This window comes from Varroa jacobsoni, unplaced genomic scaffold (assembly GCF_002532875.2).
Source record: "Varroa jacobsoni isolate VJ856 unplaced genomic scaffold, vjacob_1.0 scaffold_998, whole genome shotgun sequence".
Lineage (NCBI taxonomy): Eukaryota > Metazoa > Arthropoda > Arachnida > Mesostigmata > Varroidae > Varroa > Varroa jacobsoni.
The window spans coordinates 643536-669088 of NW_019213900.1; the positions used below are offsets into that span (position 1 = coordinate 643536).

At 40.3% G+C, this 25553-nt stretch overlaps 1 protein-coding gene across 5 annotated transcripts in view; it reads left to right on the forward strand.

Annotated features, from left to right (window-relative positions):
• The window catches only part of LOC111265692 (cGMP-dependent 3',5'-cyclic phosphodiesterase), a 126247-nt gene that overhangs the window by 22242 nt on the left and 78452 nt on the right, over window positions 1-25553 (forward strand). For 2 of the 5 annotated variants that reach the window (XM_022842574.2, XM_022842577.2), the window contains exons 1-3: window positions 31-171; window positions 6984-7051; window positions 20685-20737. In XM_022842574.2, coding sequence (XP_022698309.1) covers window positions 131-171; window positions 6984-7051; window positions 20685-20737 — 162 coding nt within the window. In that variant the 5' untranslated portion in view covers window positions 31-130. Of the gene's footprint in view, window positions 1-30; window positions 172-6983; window positions 7052-14357; window positions 14682-20273; window positions 20352-20684; window positions 20738-25553 lie in introns of those variants that run through there. The other 3 variants (XM_022842576.2, XM_022842578.2, XM_086970592.1) reach the window with 3 other exon arrangements.

Sequence of the window (25553 nt, forward strand, 5' to 3'; positions counted from 1 at the left end):
TTCGGGTGAGGAAGTGAGTTATTAGACGTAATGTTCACAAGTAAGCTTCAGAAGCAAAGGAGACTGCTGACGTAGAAAACGAACGGCAGAACTCTGATGATTCGTTTTGACACGACCATTTGTGCATGCAATGCTTAAGCCACAGATCGCGCGTCACGTGCACGTTTACAAGTGAGTGGTAGCAGATTATCGTGTAAATTTTACGGATATCGAAAACACGTGTTTTTTATACATTCGGCTATGGTAGCAGGGAATAACGATTCAATAATTTACGCTGGTGTCATTAACAAGAACATTTACTTTAGGAAAAAAACCGTCTATATCTTACGCTATGTTAGAGTTAACAAGCCACAACTACACTTATCCTAGTTGTCCTTGATGCGAAATTTATGTCAATAAGCAATTGATTGATTTTCAGGTCGAGTATTTGCCAAAAACCTTGGGTAAATGAGACCTTCAATATAGAATGTGTCATCTTTCTAAGTGATCAATTTTCACCATTGGTACAACACTTTTCCAGAGGCTCCTAGAGTAAATAAAAGTATCAGCTATACATACCCCACACTGAAATTTCCCCTCTACGAAACGCGTCACATTCCCGCTGATTGTTTATCAGTCCATGTGCTTACTGAATAACAAATCGTAAGTCTATCAGCCATATCTACCCGTTGTTGACACCCGCTTCATATTGCAAGTCGGTCGACAGGAACCGTTTTCTTCAAAATGGAAGAAGTTGTTTACGGTCGTCCACTGGTCGAAAACAGACTATAGGCTGAAGAGGGTCGGGCGAAAGAGCGGCAGAATAAAACATCATCGCAAACTAGTTTGTATCTGTTATTGAGGACCTAATCGAAGAGTGCACAGATGCTGTCCTGATCTTCCTACCTCGGCTCCCGCACTCAGGTTTGTGCTTTATCCCACTGATCGATGAAACAAGGCAATTGCATCTCTTGCCTTAGTACCGCCTAGTCTACTGCATCCTGTTCCTCTACCTAGAAAGCCGATTCCCAACAAGACTTCTATACGGCCAATTTATCGCTTTAAGCCGGAAGAATGGAGGCTTTCAAACGAGACATTTTGGTTAGAGTAAGCTCCAAGCCATCAATGTGCCCAGAGAGACAATTTCGAACTGATGAATAAAGGAAGTAAATCCGAATTTAGAAAAATCAACATTTCCAAACAGAGGATAGAGTTCGAGTGTACGAGAGCTAGAGAGAGATCTGGTGATACAGAATAGTTGGGTTCGCTTTAAGTACCGGAGGAACGGCATAATCTTAGACCGATAAACAGCCATTCATTCCTCCTTGGGCGTCGACCGCTCAGTGTGAGCTTTTTCCAACATCTGTTGAGTGCGGCATTGTACAAATGATTTTCATCTACCAGTTCCATCGGACGGTCAACAATAAATTCGCTCCTAAAGTATCTAAATACGTTCTTCCTGCGCGGGCATGTTAACCTGTCGAGAGAATAGCATTTGCGCATGAAGCCTTAAGCTGAATATAAATAAGGGGTTAGGACAAAGGAGGAAGTGAACAATCAAACACGGAACAGGTATGTAAAGCGTGATATTGCGATTGTTCCTCTGCACGATCGCACAGCATGTTGCATTTTCCTTTACCTGCCCAATCGGTGCTGGAGCTGCAGCTATCGTTGCCAAGGGAGCGGCTTAGGTATCAACGCCCCGTTTGCGACGCTGCACTTTCTAAATACCTCAAGCCGAATTAAGTTGGCATGTGAAAAAGCCGTACAAACTGAAGGTTATGTTGAAGAGTTCAAGGTATTAGTTGAAGATCATTCGCGATAAAGGCTTGCGATATTCTATAAAAATCGATGATCAATAACCATACGTCGAGTTGAACGGTCCATTGTGTTACTTTTTCTGAGCTTTGGATTCCTGCCGTTGATTGAAGCAATGCATTTCAAAGGCAAAGTCTCTTATTTTAGTTGAGCTAATCTGCTCACAGATATCCATACGATGTAGCTACGGATAACTAGAGCCATTTGCTTCTGCACACGAAGCATATAGTGCCAACTGAACAAAAGACCGTCTCCCGTATAAGTTTTCAATAATACTGGTAAAAATAACGACAATTATTGTCGGGTGCATGGCGTTCAAACATGCGATGTTTGTATCTATTGAAATACGCTACGAAAAAAGTCATCTCAGGTACTTTTTTCGTTCTTTGATGGAATATTTCAAACCATTATATGGGTTACATTAGAATACACATGGAAGTGTATTTTGTAAAGCGTCATGTCTGTAAAGGATTCATGCCATTAGTCACTATAGATATATAAAGAAGCAGAAATAATTGGAATATATTTACGATAAATTAAAAATTTCTCTCTTAGGAGATTGTCTGTGTAACAAACGCAATAGGTATTTGTCCTAAAATTGCAGGAGCAACTACGCCATCGTGCTTTACAACGTTCGGCTTAACACGAGGATACTTTCGTATTTCGTCATGATTCGTTATATAGTCTTGTAAGCTAGAAGTTCTTAATCTAAGCTAAAAAAAAGCTTTTACATACTGTAACCATCGCTTAATAGCACAAAAAATTTATCTGGTTGATTATAGCGCCAATTCAATATTGTTACATTGTAAAGGCATCTGTAGAACACCAGTAATATACTAATTATCTTTATTAGTCTTATAAGTGATCCGATCGAGTGCTACCGATCGTATTAGGTAGTGGTATAAGAATGTACGTACATGAAATAATACTCGCATTGTGAGACTGAAAAAGACAAGGAGCCCCGCAGGGCTCGTCAAGGACCTTGAAAATATAACCTCCAGTCTTGCTTTAGTCTGATTATAGCTGAATCCTTCAACTTTTGAGTAACGAGAACAGTGACTCCCCTCGTGTGGTGAACGAAAGCGGTACATGTAGATGTAGCTGAAAATCAGCCAATGGAAGTAGTGGTTTAGACCGGGAAGGCAACCTTAAAAATACGGGTACCCAGCTGCCGTTTAGAACACTTTTTTTTTTTTTTTTTTTCATTTCTGATGCATAATATTGTTTAGATTGTATTACTTCGTATTACGCACTGAAGACATGTCGAATATGCGTCCATAAACGGCGAACGTTATAGACACTCATCGCTACAAATGGGCATCGACAGCTGGGTGATATCGGAGGACATTCCGTTCCACAACAAAAAACTATTGCTCTAGAAGGAAGAAAAAATACAGATTGTAAGAGATATGCAGTATAGATGGCGAATGTATTAGAGAGATGGAATGATTAATCTGGAATTCAATATTGCAACAATTTCGCTGCAATGTATCGATATTTTTGGATCATGTAATTGCAATTAAAGACGTTATCGCAGCTGTCACGCTGAGCTGACGTATTTGTCACATAATCCTATCTACGAAACAGGTCATCTTCCAATATTGTTGGAAGAAGCGAGTAAAGGAAATAAACGCAAATGATTTAGTAAACACGAAGAGTTCAATTTTCTACTATGTTAGAATCGCGTCTACAAACGAACTTTATTTGAAGTTTGAAGAAGAAGAAGAAGAACATTTTACGGTCAACATACTCAATGTTTCTCGTACCACCCGTCCATTAGAATAGCCGTATTTACTGCTCAGACCTTCGGTATCATGTAGCTGACAAATGCTAAAGTGTGCTTCTAGTTATGGGTAATAGGTGACAATGTTCATTTTAACTTCCACTATATACATATGTATGCTATATATATATATATATATATATAGCGTACTGCACAGATACAAAGATTTTACCGGCCGGGCCAAACTAATATTGAGTTAGTTCGACGGGATCAACAGTATTTAGAATCTCCCGTTATCCAAACTTGGTTTTGATTCTAGGTTTTAACTAAGTGTATCGTAAGTATCAACTTTAATTGTCAAGCTGTGCAACTCGTTCAAATCCTAAGCAAAATATTATTTGAATCCTTCAGCATCGAGCTTCAGCGAATCACGAATGGGTGGCCTTTTTAAGCGCGTCCATCACAAAACGATTGTGACGCATCGTCTCATTATCGTACCTTCGGGTCGCAGTTAATAACATCCCATTGGGTTTAAGCTAGCGATTGGAGCAATTCTTTGGCCACAATGCGGGATCTGGAACATTTCTAAACACAACCTGCTATCATACAGGCGTTGTATTTAGTCCTGCATCGTTTCTTTGCTGACATCAGGCTTCTGTACAAGTACTGAAAAATAACAAGCTTCACCCCATCAACGAAAAGCTTCGCTTAGTAGCTGAAAGACACTTGTGAACATCATTGGATTATATAGCGCACCTTGCAGACATAACGAGACTACTACTAACAATAATAATCAAATTACAAATGGATGCCGCGGTAAGAGGCGACAAATCTTACCTCGTTGATCATCATGGCAGAGAAAAGTAAAACCGCTATCATCGTAAAAGACGTCTCAGACTTTACCGCCAGTGCTTTCAAATAATACCTGGTCTGCTTCTTCCTTATTAGTCACAGATTCTAACGATATTCTTTCTCTATATCAGAGAGACGCTTTCATATGATACCACAGTCTAGTAGAATTACAGATGTGACTTAGCCTCACTGAGATGCAGATCCGGAGTCTACTGATTAATATGTCACTATATTTTGCCAACGTAAGTATTGCCCGGGGGCCTTTACACCCGGTTACTTGCGCTTATGAAAAAAAAACTCAAGGCTCTAAAGCACAAAACTTATTGACGGAGTACGTACGTCTGACGTCAATATTTATTATTATCTAAACGTGTGTGACGGCACTTGAAGAATGAAACTAGCACAAGCTGTCAAGTCAGATCCGCTTGCTTACTCCACGCTCTAGATAACCCATATTTCGATAAGGCGAGCTATTGAATTAAACGCGTTTAAACTACCTTCTCAATTTGAGGAATGGTCTATCAGTTTTCTTTGGGTTACTGTAGAACTGCGGCAGGGAATTAGTTCAACTTCGTTTGGGTCGTGTATTCGGCGGTGTTATCCTTGTGTAGTAAGGTGGTACAGGAAGATATAAGCAACCATAGTCACCCGAGGCAGATTAGGTGGCCCGGCATTATATTGATCCTCGACATAATGCAGTAGTAACACGTTTGCCTACTAGTTCTACAAATATGAGATGGGTTTAGGTTTGAATCTAAACATAGCCTCACTTCGATCCTCCAATGAATAGCAGTAATACGCAATGATTGTAGGCATCGTTTCTATTCCTGCTCGGTTTCTTTAATCTGCTGATATTGAACTGGTTAAACTGATAGCTCCTTGAAATAATATAAGATAGGAGCACCGAGATGTCCTACAAAATGGACAGTTGCTAGTCAGCTCTAGGAAACACAGGCCGAGCGTAGCTCCGCCGTGTTTCCGCGTGTGCATATGTATGCATCGATTATACAGGTGCATGCATTATTTCTAAAGTAGTCCTCGTATTATTGTAGCACCAATAAGTGAGATGTTGCGGGTAAACTTCCCCAACAAAATGACGACGTGATGCTTGTGGCTTTATACGTGAATGATTTTAGGTGTGCGTGTTCTCGACCTGTAATCTGATCGCTTAAAAAGGACTTTGATATAGGATAGACTTTTAAGGATGCGGGCTCTGGGAGTGGTTACGTTGACCTTAAGGCACCGATCGTAGTTGACCTCGACATTAGCTGACAATCAGTAGATTTGAAACAGTTATAACAATCGCACCCATAAACGTCACATCAATGGGGCCAACGCGGAAAAATCCTGTCGAAAACAAATATAACAACGAAGACTTGCTTCCGTGACAGGATACTCCAAATACATTACAATTTAAATAGCCTACATATTAATCGGATGTCTCTCTTGAAGAAATATGTTATGCATCATTCCATTGTTTGCTATGTTTATGTTCGAATCTGAGCATGAGCATACTTCGTTTCGTGTTGGGGGTCGCTTATCTCGGGAAATGTCTAACGGCGATGTAGAACGTAGAAAGAAAAGATAACATATTGTGCAGACCAGACTTCACCGCTGAAATACCGTGGCGCTGTCGCAGACTATAAGATCCCATACCCTTGGGCATTGGTTTAGGACTTATCCTGATATTACTCCATATTTATTTACTATCATATTCACCTATCTGCGCTGCGCAAATGGGCGTTTCTATGTGTACCTAGGCTTTCCATGGTCTACTTGAGAAGAAACGCATAGGACATATTAGAAAGCGAAAATTTGGGGTTAAGACTGGGCAGATGCAGATTTGGATGAAGGAGGGGTACCTCTGTAAAATGTATTTCCAATTAACAAACTAGCGTATTGCACACTTATAGCCATTTGGATTTAGCAAGGATTGCGAAAAATGCCTCATGCTCATATTCAATTAACTGAAAATGAAAAAAGAAAACGAAATTAATTAGCAGAATCTGTGTGGAAATTTTGGACACCACAAATGTCGGTACCTGAATCATTTCTTCTCCGCTTGTGCCTAAGTGCTCTTTCACAAAGGGAAACATACTGTTTGATAAAGGCAACCGATTGCACGATAAGCCTAGCTACATGTAGTTCCGCCACCACTAGAGAAGCTTGCCAGTAATATGCCATATGATTTTAGCGTGCAAAATAGGCTACCTGTCATGCGGCATTCCCTATATTGCCGTTATTTGAGAAGTTCAAGTCTATGCACTAGGAACGGCTGGTGAAGGCGTTTGTTCGCTGCTGCTGTCGCGTGACGCAACGATATTCGAATTGCCCCTTCAGTCCTATTGGCGTCAGTCGTGTTTTTCACTGTTGTAACGTCACGTCTGTGCGTTATTTAATGTGTTCTCCGTTGTTATCGCTTACAAAAACTTATCATAAGCAGCCAACAAGATGACTATTGAGCTAAATCTAAATTCAGGAATCTGCCATATATATATATATATATCTATCATGTTAGAGATGGGCAATCTGTGTTTAGTATAGTAGCCATTGCTGTTGTTCGCAAATGGATTCTTACGTTTTGTTATTGCTCTTCGTCGTCTGTTTCCAGAGCTGCTCGGAAGTGGAATTATATTAAAGCTATGAAGTCCAGCGTCGGTGCGCTCCTTGAACTTTGTGGTAAGCCATCGGACTGAGATCAGATTGGAGTCGTGTGAGTTAAATTAGAAGAGAGAAAGATATACTTTATTAGCGAAAATTGAGATCAAAGGTCGTTAAGTATACACTATATGATACCATATTTCAACCTGTAGGTATACGATTGAAATTATATATACGTTAAATATGCTTGGCTATTTATATATTGGTACGACGGTCGTCGTTGTTTGGATTGGAAGAGATGTAAGTTTGGCAGACTGACGTAAACTTGAAGTAAATAGCGTATATGTATTAAGGTATTTTTCTCATGTATCTGATGACGCACCCAGTTATATTTGTAGTACACGTCCTTTCGTAGCTGCGCGAAGTCCAAATGTATATTATATACTTAGTTTTTGTGAACATATAACATCCCCAATGTCTGAAGATGACCAGAATGTGGTATAAACGTATCGCGAACGTATATTATAATCAATTCGGTAGACGCGAGTTTATATAATAAATCAGTAATCGCTATTTGTGGTTGTATGAGACGAAAAATGTATGCCTATCTCTGTGTTCATTCGCGGACTACTATACTACGGTCGTTTTTGTAGAGAAATCACCAGGATCAATTAAGCAAGCTCCTGATACCAAAGGACGTTGCATGGTACTCAATGCTATTGCGAAACAGAATTTCTTTCAAGACAAAATAAGCTTACGCTAGGCAACAGGTAACAGACGCGAAATGGTCCGAGTGAGTCGTCTATACGGAATGAACGGCTCAATAGTACGGAAATAAGTGCCACGCTCTACCCCGCGTATGATCAAACGCTTCGGCAGGATCCTCATGTCATTCGCTTTCGCTTACTCGCAGTCCAAGAAGCCTAGTCCATGTAAGGACTTTTGGCCGTTTAAAATCCAAGCTAGCTACGTCAACCTAGTTTTACCCAGAAATCCACAATATGCCAATCGAGATTTTATCCATTAAGGAAACCGTTTGCCGAGAAGCAACTTCATTAACATGTTAAAGCGTCCGAGTATGCCACGGCTATTCGCTCGTTTAACGTGTATGTACGTGCCCAGCAAACTCGATGAGGTGTATAAATGCACGTAAAAAGTAAATTCTACGGCTAAAAAACCAGGCCAGTAACGAAAAGAGGCGGCTCAGATCGCCTAACTGCGTCATTAATTAACAGTCGTTAATTAACCACCCGAAACCGCCAGGTGTGTTATTTTTTGTGAAGGCATGTTGATTACCGTCGACCGAGTTGATGAGTACAACCTCCCAGCAACCTATTAGATCTTCTTTTAAAAATTTTTAGCCGGACTCAGTTTTCTGTGCGACAAGCCATTGAGCACGACATTAGTTGCTTGTGGAAGAAGCTTCAACTGAAGTCGATTTTGCGTTTCATTGTGTTTTATAGAATTACAATGAAAAACAAGTTTCATCCTTTTAACTAGTAGAGGTGTAGTAGCGAACTATGGCCCCTAAAAAAAAAAATGAATCTAAATTTTCACGTTGGTTATCATCTGAGAACAAATGTGTTTGAATTACTATCACTTCAGTGTTTATTTACACCTTCCCTCCTACCGTAGGTGTTCAATATTGTTACTGCTCTGCTCTGTAACTCGCTAATAACGGTGGCCGATTGATTCACAGACTCAAAAGAGACTGTTGCCGGCTTTTCAACGTAGACCTTATCTTTAAGATATTCCCATAGCTGAAAAGCCTATTGACATCAGCTTCGGCACATTCAACGGGACGTTTTTGTCCAACCCATCCGTTTGGAAAATTCTCATCAAGGTCTCAAGCGTATGACGCTAGTGGGCAGACGTTCTCTCATCAAAGTACCCCCCCCCTCCCCTCCTCCCGCTCCCGCTCCCGCTCCCCGGACGAGTTGTATAAAAGATTCTTGCAGTAAATTCAAGCGATTGATGATTCAAGTCACTTCGTAATGGTCCAATTAAATTGCAATGCATTTTCAGGAGTACTCGTGGTTCATACTTTTGAGGGAGTATTAAAGTTACGTCCTTGTAGTGTCTATGTTCAAGGAACTGTAGAAATGAGTAGGTATTCTCGATCATCCTGTAATCTCCTATCCGCTTAATGGTTTGGCGTTTCTTTATGATGTGTGCGGGCGAGGAAGCCCGTTCTGACGACGCCAGTAACGTTTTGATTGCATCATGGTAGTGACCGGTCTGTTAATGTTAATCTTGTTGATCATTCGTTACTGTTTACGTGGATGATCCTGAAGCGAGGAGAAACACTTAAGATTTGCTTGACTTACACGCATAGTTCTACATCGCGATTTCAGTTCCAAAAAGTCTCTGATTTTGTTTGTAGGTACTTGCCAAAATCAAATCATTTCGCTTTGTTAACTTCCCAACTTTGCCAAAAACGATCGTGAAGTTCGCCTTAATCATAGCGATAAGTAATTTCGGCAATCTGATGCCTGTATTCAAAATGTACAGCCTATTAAAATAATCAAGGCCAACCAGTTCCGAAAATAGCTAGGAAAATTAAAAAGGCTCATCACAGTGTTTGAATCTTGTGAATATATACCTGTCCTTAGTAAGGAATATCAGGGTAGTCTGGATGACATAAGGCCAAACTCTTTTTAATAGATAGCACTGAAATCCGTATATGTTACGGTTTTCTAGCTTCGCAAGCATGACTAGACATTTTCTGTCATAAGTTTTTACTAGATATGCGAATTGGAATACAAATATGCAATCTGTTAGCGAAGAATGTTGTTAAATATTTTTGTTTTTTACTGTATATATCATTAATACACTACGTAACTATACGTCCTTAATTCAGCCCAATATTTTTAATCCTTGTCGCCGGTTTTTTTTCAAATAACTTTTTGTAAACAGTGATGCAACCGTTTGCTTGACGGTAGTAATACATGGGTAACCTATTTTCCCTATAGCTTCTTACTATCATTCAACTTTGATTTTATCTAAACAGGAGTTGCGCGAGCGTACGCTTAAATTAGGTCAAATAGTCTAAATGAATAGGTGACAATCTTTGGCTTTCTTGGTTCTCAAAGGATAAAGTTTCGGCTCTTTTTTTTATTGCCAGATGTGCTTCTTCTATTATGTGTAAACTATATGGCACATTCTTTAACCATATACCTTTTTTTCCTTTAACTGGAGAGGATCGCGGAGCTGGCGCTAGGATAAGAGAGATACCGCTATTTCTACTGCGGTTAATCTTTCCCTAATCCATAATTGTCGCTTTGGCTTGGGTGTAACTCGTATAATCTTCTATAAATAAGATAGATTATAAGCTTAACTGAAACACTCTTGCTGATACGCGTCGCGTCAACCCAGCTACGCGCTCTACAGTCGTGCCAGAGCGTTCCAACCAACGGCCTGACAGCCGAGCAGCGACACATCAGAACACCAGAACCGGAAGTTCCCACTTCGTTCCGCGTCCCTCTTATTGTAAATCTGTTGTGATATATTATATAAATTGGACTACTGCTGCTGTCATCGTTGCACGCTAAGTCGCAAAATCTTGCGCAAAGACAAACAGAAATTTGTAGCGTTCAGTGGTAACCGTTGAAACATTCGGCATCTCACTGCCCGTTCACGCCGCTAGATATGCCCGCCCCCGCTGAAAACGACAGTCGCGCCGACAAGTGACGACGTTAAGTAGATGCTTGTCCACAGAAAGAAAAGGGAAACAAAGTAGAGTCTGCGGTCGCAGGCAACGCCGCAAGCACCAACGACAGGCGTGTGGACCAATGAAAATTTTGAACAACGAAAATGAGGAGAAAAATCGATAGTAAAAATGGAAGAAGGAAATTAAGAAACTGGTTGGTCCTGGTTAGGTCTCAGCTGAAAATTCTAACCGAAACTAGCTGAGGTAAGCTACATTAGGAAAAAAATTGATATTCTTCTATAGTCAATTAGAGCACATAGATAGCTGAATGCCAAGTATAGCTCTTTGTGAATTAGACACAAACTTTTAATGCGTAGAAGACATATCACTGAAAACGAGCAGAGACCGGAAATTTATACAAAACAATTAAACTAGTTAACTGTCTTTGGTAAAAACGTGGATGCACAAAGAGGCACACTTAATAAAGTAATGAAACCCTGATTACATTGTTTTCAATGCAAGGTCGAATATATATATATATATATATATATATATATATATATATATATGGATTCTCCTGCCGACTCAATTCGTTAACAAGGATTCACGTCACTGCTCAGATAACTCATGACATGGAACCTCGCATTGCCAATAGCACGGAGCCTTATAAGTATGAAATGAATCCCCCTTGTTAAATTTTTATGGGGACTCATGCCAAGTTGCACTAATAAATCATCATTGACTTATGAGTAATGAGGTTTCAATTAGTTAACGATCATGTGTTAATTCTTAACTGATCTTCACTATATCCTTTCAGAAGGGCTATCTGTGGCAAGCGTACTATTAGTAAAAGATATTTTTTTGCCATCCAGACCAATTCCAAACCATCCAGATCAAAAGATCGATTCAAAAGAAGGTTTTAAAAACTTTAAAATTGATGTCTATTCTATATTCTATTCGAACCTTCCGTTCGCTAAATGTACACTGCGGTAAATTACCCTTTAGGATTTATGTACAGGACCGCGTCTTGTCTGCTAGTGCTAATTATATTAGTACATTACTAAAGCGAGTTACAATATGAGCAATTTTCAGAGGTCCATGTTGAACGGCCTTTCACACGGAACGTTCCAATAATTTGATCGTAAATTTTCCTATGCGTCTTCTAGCAACAGAAACGCCCCTTTCGAAACCTTAATGGGGGGCTCGCTTCGAATTCAGACTAATAGGACTATGCCCTCATTAGAAAATGGGTAAACGTCGCATCAATGCCCTGTGCACATTATTACATTCTCATCAAATCTTCGTTTGATGATACAGATAATTGCATTAATAAAATAGTTGAGGTTATCAACATATCAATAGAAGGTTTTACTCCGGTTTCCTAATACGAACCTAGTATCATCTGTAAAGTCTGTATGATGCAGAATACTCATCATTACGTTTGTAAGGATCTGTTTGTTTGCAAATTTCGAAATGGCTACTCTTTGATATAGTACCGAGGCATTTGTTGGCATCAAAATACAATCTATCGACAGCTTAAGACAAAGAGGCCAGGTAGTTTAGAAAATATCATACGCATGTAGTGATTGTGTCAAACGTGCTTTTAGCCGATAATCCTTTGTGACAACAAGTGGGTAAGCTTCGGTGGCTCTGCGAATGTATTTTCAGAAAAATGCGCACGATTTCTTTTGGAAGGGTAAAATACAAGTTTGTCCTCATTATGTTAGAGACATCTAACAGAAGTCATTCTAACGACAGTAACCCACAAAACAATAAAGGCAAGAAACGTTCAATTAGGTAAACAGGGTATCTTCGCCCTGCGCGTTACGTATTTCTAGGAATCGTAAGGTTACTCAAGACATCATTTGGCTTTGTAACCTGTTCCTTCTAATGGTTTTTGATTGTATCGCCCATAGCTTTTTGGCTACTAAATATTGCTATGCATAATGGTTTAGTAAGATTTTTTCGCAAATAGCTAACGCCTTGTCTTCTTTATGAGTCGTTTATTTATGATTCCTCCACGATGAGCTTGATGGTCCGAGATTAGGGAGTGTATAGAGCGATTACTAGGCATAAGCGTCCTCATGACGGCGTTTAAGAACTGTTCTCGATATCTCATTCTTTTTCTTTTAATATGCGGTGCTGCATTTTTGCCTGGTCTGAATTCAGTTCTGCTAACATGCCAGACAAAATAGTCGGACAAGCTCCTGATTGCCCTCACATTTCTATTTGGTTGGCTTTTGCACGTAAGGTATAAGGTTTCTCGTGCTTGGCTTCGAGAATACTTTGTAATTCCTATACTTTCGCGTGTCTATCAACCTGGAATGTAGCGACGACATTCAGGCCCGGGATTTGTGATAGAACTTGGCCTGATTCTTTAGGTTTTCTAAAAAATCTACTTCTAAACAGGTACTTCTGTGTACAGACTAAAGCAGTTTTCCTATAATTAGTTAAGTTATTGTGGCGTTCTTCCGAAAAAAAAGTATTCATTGGACTAGAGAACAGTATCGTTAATACCTAGCAAAACATGCTGCCGTATTTTGTATAGCTTCGTGCACCTCAGCCAGATAGCCATCGGTTTGCTAGTATTGCAAATAGAGAGCAACAATTAAAATAAACCAACCTTTGAAGATCCGACAGTAAAGGATTATATTTATATTCTAATTGGTTAGTGCTAAATTGCGAAAAGTAATAAAATTATTAAAGATTTCGGGCCTAGTAGTAGGAGTTCCGAATTTCCCAATGGTCAAGTTTCGCTTGGTAACAACATATGTATGCGTGTAGAGAAATTACGCAACGATAATCGTCCTTCAAGTGCTATGACCCATTCCGTTGAGAAGTATAGTAGCTGCGCCCGATTTTTTACGCATACGGCGGATTCGAAGGAATATGCAGACCCCGTATGATCGGTTCCGGTGCTTTGTATGAGCGCATCCCTAACTTCGTTCTGGTACTTACATTAAAGAAGCTAGCGGAGCGTGTTTAGTCATAGTGTTTTTGAATTGATCGGCATATTTGGGCAAGGCATGGTTGGTCCTGTCGGGGACACTTTGTCGCACCAATAACAACTGCCCATTTGGATGCCATTATTTCTTCTACGTTGCTCTCTATAGAGGATAGAGCCATTTTTTAACGGACTATTGTTATTAATCTACTAGAATCTTTAGATTTGACTAATATATTTGTTCGTCAATACAAATGTCTCTTGTTCATAAGTATGTTGAAAATAACAATCGTTCAATAAGTATGAAAATGAATATCAGGGCGATTCTAAAGCGACAAAACGAGTGATAAAGATGGCGCTAAACCATTTATATAATAGTATTTGATCTACGAGCTGCCAAAGGTGAGTTTTATTTTAAAACACATAAAAACAAATTTTAATATGTGTATTTCATTATTATTACTTATCAAATATTTAGGGAGGAAGTAGTAACATAATTACTACTTATCTATATTAGGGTTGTTTTCCAAATTTTTGCGGAACTGTTCTGTCAAGGGACACATGATAGTAATTTGGTTAGTTCCAAGAAAAAAAAACCTTAACCGGTAGGTCCGGCCTGCATGATGCACTTACGGTAAAATTATCTGAAAGGAGATTTAAAAAAAAGGCTCCAACAACGGCTCCAAAGAGTCTTCTATTGACACTTTTTATCAGGAGGTTAAGCGACTCGCGTGACGAATTCTACGACTGAAATAAATACAGGCTCAAAAAAATATGGTTCTTCAGAGGAAACGTTCTCTGAAAACGTCTAGCAGCAGCCGTCAGCGAATCGAATGCAACAACGAACTCGAAACATCGCAAATGTGGCGATGCTAAATTGCTACAGGCTTTTCCTTTGACGTAATATGCAAGAATATAAGTTACGTAAGAACAGAGGAACCATTGGTGAACCATCGAAAGCCGGGTGTGGCGACCACTGGTCATGGACAAGCTCGGCAAAGAAGTGTTTCTGCATGTTTACCCGAAGGTCAAGAAGTCTCAAAGGACAATAGGCGTTAAGGCAACCTTGAGGGCAGTGGCTTACGTTTCGAGTAGCGAGCAGAGCAGTAAATGAGGTTAGTGTAGACGAGGCACTGAAAATCGGTAGCTGCCGGAAGCCCTTTACGCTAATTGTTTATCTCAACTCATGCTATACGAAGCAACAAACCAGAAACCTCAATTGCTTACACCTAAGCCGTTTGTATGTTTATGTTTATGGAACACTGGCTTCTAATCGTGTCATTCCAGCTCAGGATCTTTTCGTAGCTCGCGTTTGTTCGCTTCGAGTACGTGTGCTTTAAAAATCTGTTTCTGAAGTTTATTGAGAACAGCCAGTATTGAACGTACTAGTAAAATACAAAACATATAAAAAAATTTCGAGTTCGTTCGGATGTAGATGCTGTTCTGGACTCAAAATCCAAGTGTTCAACAGCTTTTTCTCAAAAAAACTTTTCTGAACGTTTTTTTGAAGGAAGTTGTAAAAGCTCGAAACCGAGAATCAGTTCCGTTGGCTGAACCACACAATGCTCCTATTCATTGAATAGGTAGTGCCTGTTAGAACAGGCCATTTCGTAATCCTTTCATAAGGTCCTTGCCGTATTTTGTGTACCGCACTGCGCAACCTCTCAAAAAAAACGTTTGCAGTGAAACGGAAAGGAGAGCGATTATATTAAGTTGCACTAGTACCGGTAGCAGCGTACTTCTGCTAAGAATGTTTCATATGAATAATGGGGCTGCTTAATGGCATGAAAGGAAGCAGGCAGGACCTAAAGGCTGAGGGTCAATAGCACAATTCTTCCATCGTGCGTCCTTCTGATATGGCTAAGCGCCGTGCAGACCAAAACCAGTCGTAGTTATACATTATTCGATGTAAATAATTATCTGTAATGCGCTTACTGTTGTGTAGATCGAACGATGCCTTATGCTAGTAAAACTTTTTCCAGTGGCAACCCATGTAACGCGTGGTATGATGAGTGCGAAAATACGATACTTCATTTGAACTTCACGCGTTTACACAGATGCGCATAACTACAAACATTGAATTGTACTCTGAATCGATTTTTCGTTTCATTTCTTTTGTAAGATTGGCATATTTCATATATGCTCAAATTGCTGCGGTCCATACAGCCCCATTTCACCTCGACCCATGGCGGACCTGCGCGGGTGCCTCTTGTCTATTATGGATGAACAATTTTTTATTGGTTCATTACTATGCTTTCGTCGAATGTTTATTGAAATAGCTTGGAAGGTAAAGACCCGGCGCATTTATGCGAATATTCGTGTACCTGTTCAAGTTCAAATAGATTTTTTTAGCTTGTTCTGATCGGTCTCTGGTTTCATTCAATTTATGTAATAATATTGTCTATTTCACAGCAGAAGCAGATATCATTTGAATTCTGTAATAATGGTTAGTGAGGCAAGGTTTAAGGCAAGGCTGCCCTCACATATGTCTAGAATGAATCGAATCGAGGTTGTATCTGCCTCCTTTTCGATTGCTTAGAGGCAGGGTCTGTAATTTCTAATAGCAGGAGTCAGGTGTACTCGTATTTATTTTTATCTCAGATCATCGCCCATAAACTGAATGGTCGAATTCACTTCTGTGGTGGCCGTATAAACAGCTTTTATTAAAGATCAGAGTCGTAAGGATGCTTTGCGTAAGCGGGGTATAATATTAAAAAACATGAATGAATATAAAGAAATTTCAATAGGAAAGTAAGAGTTATCGATTTCCTATTTCTCTACAACTTGCTTCAATCGATGAATAAACAAAAGTGGACAGAAATGAAAGGTACTATAAACATCACTAAAAAGTGGGCTGTTGTACCAAGTAGACAAACTGATTGAAAAAAAAAAATGAAGAAAACATTGGCTTATAGCTGGCTGTTTGTTACAAAATCCAAGGTGGCTATTGACATAAGGCGTAAGGAAGCAAAATCTGCATTATATTCACTCAATAGGAAATCTCGAATTGACTCTGACTTGGAAGCCTCCAGAATTTTAGTTTGTATTTGTCTCCTAGAATGCTTTAATGCGTTCACGTTTCCACCTTCGATTTATACCGCCATTCGCGACGCTGCACACCCGAATCTGCTACTGTGAAAAAGCCGAACAGCAGAGAAAGATGTCCTGCACGGTGACCGACCAGCATTTCGTCGATGGAAGAACCTGCGTCAACACCAAAATGCTCGAAGGGTTCGTTTAAAGACAGGTCAACTAGATGTCCTCTTTCGCTGCTTCAGTAACCAACCACATACGCAAGGGATTCGATCAGTGGGTCGTAAACTTATTGCAGCTCGTTCTGCCGTTGAGCCGACTTTTTACTAATGTTGATTTTACAGAACCGTTAGAAATCGGGCTAGTATCGAACGTTCACCCAATAGCATTCCTAGTGGACTGCGCAGCGCAATGACGACGGTACCTTTTCGGCTTGTCCATAGTGAAGGCAAAAGGTCTGTGGCATAAGGAGATCAAGGGCAGAGGTGGAGCCGAATTTGATTAAAAATCGTCAGAGGCCGTCGGAGACCCTAAACTTTACAGCCATTGCGTCGGTCTCCGGCCGCCGGCGAAAAGCAGGTTGGTTAGCGAGGAGCAGGGTGAGTGACAAGCATAGCCACGAACAATCTCACCACACGCATGCGTCTATACCGTAGCGTCTCTCACTACCGCAAACAGTGGGCCAGGCTGGCGAAAGAAGGCCGCTAGGAGCTGCTGGATGTTGGCTCAGTTCCCTGCTGAGATAATGTGCCCGCCACCAGCTTCGCTTGATTAGTTTGGTCGGTCGGTCGGTCGGTCGGTCAGTCAGTTAGCTCTTCAGCGGTCTGACTACAAACCGCGTTGCAAGCCGCTACTGTTACAACATAGAAGGGTAGATGGATGGATGGATAGACGGCGTTGCTGTACGCATATTTCGGGCACCATGTGCGGTGTGCTATATCGTGTTTTGTCTAGCCTAGCTAGGCTTAGGTCCCTCTGCATTTACACTGAATCACTCTTTCGCTTGCTGGTCTGCTACTGGCTGAAGGCCCAACTAGCGCATCGATGGCATCAACGCTTCTAGAGAATATCGCAACGGCAACTTATCTTTCGCACCGCGTTGTCGATAACCGTTGAAGCATAACGTGGGCCTGGCTGAAGGTTGCGACTATTCAGTTGCTTCAATATAGGCCAAGGTGAGAAGGGAAAAAATTGTGTCGGAATAGATAGCATAAGTAGTAGGAAAAGCATCGTACGGCTGTGTTGTCAGTGGGTGTACGTACGAGTTACGAAAGGAACACAACAAAATGATGCGGTAAATATTCTCCAGTTGGAGAAAGAATAAGACAAAAAGGAGATATGTATGTGAGATAATCGCCAGTTCCTGGAAAAGCGTTCATTCACCAACGTTCATTTACGATGGTGAATTGGATTGCATTATATTATATTGGACGGCAGTTTCTATTGCCGTTTCAACAATAAGAAGCTATGTGATGGAAATCTGGACAACTCTATAAAAAGGCCAAATGCGCCATTTCGTGTAATTCGCGATTCCTAAAAGAACCATTAACGATAATTTGATAACTTGCTACTTAATATGGTCGATGACCTCTATTAACTATCATAGAGTCTTTGATTTTTCTGTATTTTTATCATTTACAAAAATCTTATAGCGATTGTAAGACCTGTTAGGTCCTGTGCTCATAAACACGAGACAGACATTTGCGAATGGATTCGTATACGTTACAAGTGTTTACAAATGTTTTGTCAAGTGTATGTTTCGTTTATTCGTTTATTTTGTATGTGCTCATTGATGGAGACTTCGCAGAGCGCTCGTTTCTGGCGTTGCTGTTGCTAGTTCATTGTGAAGTTTATTCTATAAGTGGGCGTTTCTGTTTTTCGAAAATAATTTGTTATCGCCTTTGTAGTCATTGAAACGTACACATATGTTACACCCTTCGAGCCTTTGATTAACGTTGTGGCAGTTTCGAAAGTTCACAGAAGAACGGTACCCTAGAAATATACGATGCTCAGCAAATGTTTAACAGTATTCAAGGGAGCGATCTGCATACGTCTTTATTGGAGGATATTTTTACTGCATAGAAATCTTGGTGGGTGTCTGGAATGAATTGAGGATTCAACGATTCATATTCACATTCTATCCCGTACATCAATAGGCATTTGACGAAGTAAAGATCATCTATTATAGTACATCCGTTGCACCATACTGAGATCAGCATGTAATTTTACCACGTAGGCGTTGAAGATGAAGTTGTCGGCTTGTTTCTAAAGCTCCGTAACCTTAACGATACTAAGCTATGTACAGAAGGTACATTACACGACGTTTAAATGGACAAATCCTACGGAGCACAATGATACGTGGTAGATAGTGATCCAAAACTCGCTTATTTGCCGCCAAGAATGAAAATTCCACGTAGCGTCTTGTGTTATAAACCGCTCCCTGCACTCCCTTTAACCTCTGGCACCGCTTGTGAGCACCCTGCTCTTTCCCTTGTGGCCACGCCTTCCCGCACCTGCACACCCTTCCACAACGTCAAAGTTGACCCGGATGCGAAACTGCGGCATCATTTCTTCGCTCCCCAGTTTGATCACAGCTCACCAGTCACTGGCTTCCTTTTTTCTACTCCTCCTACATTCTAACTGACGGCAGCGATTTTAGCGGTAGCCTTACCTGCCGGGCTCTAGCTAGGACTAGGACCTCTTTTCTGAGAGATCTATCAGTAGCCGGCTGCTGGAGCGATGTCAGCAAGTTGGTATGGGCTTGCAAGCTACGAGCAGTCCCAGAAACGAGACAACCTAGGAACAAGCATGTGTGTCTTTCTAAGACTCCTGTCACTATCTGAATGAGTCAGAGATAAAAAAGACCATCGCTCAGGAGAACTCCAACTACAATAGTACCTTCACTGCAGGCACCGCACTATTTCCCCCCGGGATTGAGGTCAGATTGTTGATCAATCGTTCGGTCTAAACTGGACTCAACTTTCTTTCGCGGTTTGTGCACATTGCAGCCCCTGGTCTTGCACGTTGCTTGGGCTTCACTGTCTATTGCCGCATCTCTCGTGCTTTCTTTGACGCCCAAGCCGTACCGATTCCCACTGGTCCTTGGTTGTCGTCAACTGTAGATTCCTAAATCTCCCGTTGTCAACGGCGGTCTCATCCCTCTTGGACACTCCTAATGGGTCTTTTTTCAAAACGGTAGCAATCAATGGTGACGACGGACCGAACGAAGGACGGGAAAGACGCTGCGTTAATTCCCCACGAAATGGATAACCAACCGCTTGCACCAACTCAGGCAACAATTTGACCTGAAGTCCCTACGGAGTTTGCCTCTATTTATGGGGGACGAACGCACAGAATACTTGGCGCCATTAACGTCGATAAATGTACGGATGTACGCGAGCCGTTTTGGGAAGTTATCTGGTGCCGCGATTAGTATACAAAATACTGGTATGCAGTCTTCGCTATTTTTCCTTGTGCGTAATATTATATTAAAATAGAGCGCTCAGGGAAATATAATTAAACAAATATATGCATGTTAAAATAGGAAAATGCAAACAATTGTAATAACACACTAATATCTATATCTGTGTCGATATTGAGCTGTTAAACATCGTTTTTTAGGAAAACAAGCGGAATTATTCGATTACCATCGGTATATAAAAATTAACAATTTACATACGTTGGTTACGGTTGTTGATGGATTGCTCGTAATGACTAGCACGAATGGCGTACACTTGGAGAACTCAAAACTTGTAGGTGTAGAATCACGCTTTTACAACGACCTGTGTTTATTCCCTGTTTTAACTATCTAGTCAGTTCATTGCTACAATGTTGAATAACTCATGTGATGTTGACGAGTTGTTCATTAGATTCAGAAGGTATGGCAGTAGTACATAGATCCCAAGAAAAATTCTACAACACAGAACGGTACGGAAAACTTTATCTAATTATATTGAGAATTTGTACAAATAGAACTATTTTGCTGATTTCGTGTTCTTGATATGATTTCTTATATATTATCTCGAGAAAGGTTTGCCCACGTCAAAATATGATCTGACGTTCATTTTTCGTTGATTTTTTTTCAGGAAGCCTCTTTGGATCGTCGAGTCGCGAACTTCACTCGAAGGTCAACCGTTACGTAAGTCAGCTTTAACACTTCTCCTAGTAATCGCTACTCAGCTACCATGTCGTCTTATAGGTCTGCTGGAAAAACCAATAGCTCCAGCAGGAATCTCCCGGTTAGACCTCCTTGAGGGGCAGATCCTTAGTAATATATCGAAGAGGTAATTCGAAGGACTTGTTCACATACAACTAATAGTCGAAGGCATTCAGTTCACTGAAGATTACGGCAAATGATATTCAACTAGGTTCGACCCATGCTGGGACTGCGTTATTTGTCAGAATTCCATTATGTACGAAGTGTGAAGACACATTGTACATTTGATATCATTGGATGTCAGGAAGACGACGCCTTTACGTCTCCTGCCACATTGCCCCGGTTACCCCCCTCCACACTGTATTGTTTCCCGACAAAGTCGGTGTTCTTTTCCCGAAGTAAATTATTTAATTGAGCTTTTGTCGGAGGGCTGTTATTGGAAAATTTTGCACTTCAGTGTTGCTTAGAGAGCTCGATGTTTTAAGATAGCAGAATTAATGATCAGCGTTCGTAGTGTCCGTATTAGCCATAATTTTTATCAGCTTAAGGTTAATAAATACAGCTATGTAAGCCTCGGCATGCGTGCGGTCTGCGTATATGGACGTATATCACAGATATTAAACGCGAATCCGCGCACTAACTAGATCTGGTAGAACAAGTCGGCAATGACTGCATGGGGCAAATATGCCACGTTGATCTTATCTTCTCATTAGGAGGACATTTTATAGTTAGTTAGAATGATGTGTTGCTTTAGATATGGTGTTTTCGTTCGAGACCCGCCGTGTATGTTGTCGAGTAGTGACATCAAATACATTGGCGCTTTTTACTATGAGGCCGTCTGCTTAGCCAATGTTAGATGTGACACTCACAGTTTACATCGTATTGAAGGCACAGGGCCATCTCAACGGACGTACGCCGCTACCGGAAAGCCAGTTCTCCGTACGTTTGTAGAAGACAGGCTAAAAATATCGATCTAATATTAAATATCGCGTGGGTCTTAATTACAGTATTGGACGCAGCTGAGTATCGTCATTCGAATGACGGTAACTTACGAACGAAACTGAAGTTACGAAACACCTAGGCTCGTCTTACTGTCTCGCCTTGAATATTTAGCTTTGCGTTTGCGCTGCCACTAACCAAAAAACAATTGTTTTTAGCGACTAAGTAGTTGCAGGTATATACAGGGTTATTTGGACGAGTACGAAATGAGTTTTTACAGTTGTTTAGATTAACTTAGATTAACTTAATTATTTGGACATAGTGTAATTAGGATAGTTAAATTTCTTACTTAAAAAGAGACAGCTGAATAGATTACTAGCTAAATATACAAATGAATTTTGAGTTTACTTTTGTAACAACAAACAAAAACTTGTTTTGCTTGTTAGAGTGAATAGTAGCTGTGATGTTTTAAACGGTGCTGGTATGCAAGCATTTGGACTCGTTTTTTCGTAATATCATACATTTTCTCTTAGTCTATATATACCCTTTTTTTTTTTTATTTTTTTGTTGTTATTTTATTGTTTTTATCTTGAGCTCTTACGCGATACTTAGCGCGTCTTGCTCGACCTATCTGTTTTTTCCAGCAGACCTATGAAACAGTACGGTAACAATACGCCATAACTCTGAAATTCCAACAAGTGATGGTCGGGTTTATCGTATCAAAGCAATGTACGTTGGCCTCTCAGACTTATGCCGCCCCATCGAATAATTACATAGGGCATGTATGTAATAGATATATATACATATACAGAAGGCACACATTTACAAATAAGCTTTACTAGAGACGCCATCGTTTCTTGGCATTTGTTTCTTGTCTTTATTTGCCGGGTCAGCTCGTCTTATTCATAGGTCCCGTGTCGTTTACGCATTTAAGAAAATGCTAAAAATAACTGTACGGCTGTATCTATTAATACCTCGCATTGAAGAGAACTCACCATACACTTCGACTAGACTCACTATAGTGACTACGTAACCTAGCGTACTGAAGTATAGCAAGTTTGTTTCAAGCAGCAAGTTGGAGGTGGAATTTTTTCATTGCAGTCTATTCTGTTTTTTGTCCAATGTGAGCTAACATACAGAGGTATGCGATCCTCACAAGCTACGACGACAGTACCTTTCTATGAATGAAACAAAGGTAGATTGACAAAATAAGAATACATAAATAGTGGCATAGAAAGTGTTTAAACATATGGCAGTATCAATAACGTCTATAGATAAATCCCGTAAAGCTTTTTGGACAGTTACTTGGGACTAATCATTATCTTTCTGCAGTGGGAGATGTTCTTAAAAATGCACACTGGGGTAAATAGAGATACCTGGACGACTTGTTTGCAAGACCATAGTTTTGTTGTTACTGAAAAACAAGAATTATCATAATACGAAGACTAGTCTTGGCTCATGCTTAAGGACACTCGTTCTGTCTATCTTCTACGGTTATAGTTGATTAATATTGGTTTAGTAGTGAAACAACTAAAAGACAGGTTGTTCAAAACAAAGAAGTGTTCCTCCTAATTTGTCTTCAACTTATTTTCTCCTTTCCTCGGCCCTTGTTAAAATCTGACATCTGGACAAAAGGGAAGTTCTGGTTGGTTTTTTTTTTTCATTATTTAAAGGCATATTTCCTGCATGTCGTTCAGACAGCTCCAGAAAATCAGCCGATCAACACAAAGCCGGTCAAAGTTTGTTCTAGTAGATAGGCCCACGGCCTACAGGAAATTTCCAGTCAAGACCAGCCTCGCTTAACAAGGCAACACAGCACGTTTGGTCATTCTGAATTTTAGTGGCATTGAACTCCTCCGCGGCCCCTGCATGTGTCGATCTGAGTCCCCCGGAGTCAATGTCGAGTTGCGATACAATCCAGTGTATACGTGCCTGGACGCACGAACACCCGCTGTTCCGCAAAATTGGCCTAGGATGTGAAGGCGCATGTTCCGGCAGCAAGTCTGACGCATGTAGCAAGTGTCGCAAGTGATACATTTTGTCGCTATTTTTTTTTCGACTAGGGGACAGCCCAAGGAAAGTAGAATGCTGCACATCTATGATACGTTCCCTTTGCCGTACTTTTTTCACGTAATCTTAAGAACGCCGAAGAGAAGGTAAACAAGTCAAAGACAAAACTATGCTTGATGCTAGTGGTGAAATGTTTAGCCGGTTCCCTGTGGGAATAACATAGCGCGTATAAAATGCTTTATTTAGTGTGTTTTCTTTCAACTGTTCTTATCTCCGGCAGTTATAGTCGAGGACAGAATTCGGTGCAAATTTCATAGCCATTTATAGGAATACTTAGCAGTAGCAAAATAGGTGTCCGCGTATATACGACTATAGTAAAAAGATGTACAGTAACGCGCTTTGTTGAAATTACTAGGCCAGTTAACTGTAGATTCTACAATACATTGTACAATATGACTCATCATATTGTACTTGATACTCCGATATAATTAGCTAATTAATTGTGTACCCAAATAAAATCTTACACGCTGCTGAATTTGGTTTCACAGTGGAAAGCTAAGCCTTTCAAAGGGGTCAGAAATATAGGATTTAGCTTACGCAGACTCATAACTATATTGATTTCATTGATGTTCATGTTTCCGTACGCTCTCGTAACTGTCAATTTTGAAATGGCATAGCTCTAAAATACGTTACCTGGATTTGTTTTAAGCGCATCTATTTAAGGTAGTCCTGTTTTAAATATTAGTTAGTATTTCTTTTGACTTGAGACACAAACACATTGATAAACAGTCCGCGAAAAACAACATTTAAAGCAACGTATTATTCCCGATTTCACATAAACGTATTGAGTAAAGCCGTTTCCATTTGATACAAAGCCTAGTCTCTCAACCCATTGTTCATCAAAATCGGTTAAACCTAGTGCAAACATCATGGACTCATGTTATTATCCACCTGTGCCGCTGTAGGTGTGAGCGCTACGGAAGAGTAATATTGTACTCTATACAGAGTACAGATATACAAAAATGATTTGTTCCACATAGACAAGTACATCGTTCGAGGTGGACATGAGTCTGTACGTGTCAGGTAAAGCTGGCAGTGAAATAACGAGCAGCATTCAAAGATGCAGCAATTGGTTATCAAAGACGAGCCCTCGGGTGTACGTATTTCGTAACCGCGTGTCACAGCCGTATAGCGTACCACCTATTCAATATGGCTGAATCTATCCGCGCTTGTGGGCGACAGTAACACATTGTCGTCGTTTGTGTGCACATCAGTTGTCATTTTCTGGCTAGACGATCCAATTTACCCGAAGATAAAGAAGGAAGGAAGGAAAACAATACTACTTCTACTATCGTTGGCTTCTGTAACAGCCCTATGCTAGAGGTCCTCAGTGGCAGGACGTCGTTTGTTTAATATGCGTATGTACGTTTCGATTTTAGAAGGCAAGCACCCTTATAGTTAAGAAGAACCTTATCGGGGATAATAATCATGTGTTTTGCCTTATGCAAATAACTGAAACGATCTAGACGACTGTTGAAGTTGAAGAGCCTATAATCCAAGCCTGGATCGCCTTAGGCCACGTTATGATATACAGTGCAGTTTATGTATCAATCGAATAGGCATAATCTCATCTGAAAGTTGTAAACTATATATGCAATATGTGAATAGATGTACATGTCGTCTGGATTTGTTTCATTTGGATGCGGATTTCAGTATCAACTCCATTGGCCACAGAAAGGATCGATGTAAAATACTCGAAAGTAAGCTTGTCTTATTATACCTAGGATGCGCGTTAAAGATCATGGTTTTTATCGTAGAAAACCTCTCACAGCCGAGATACATAAAAGTA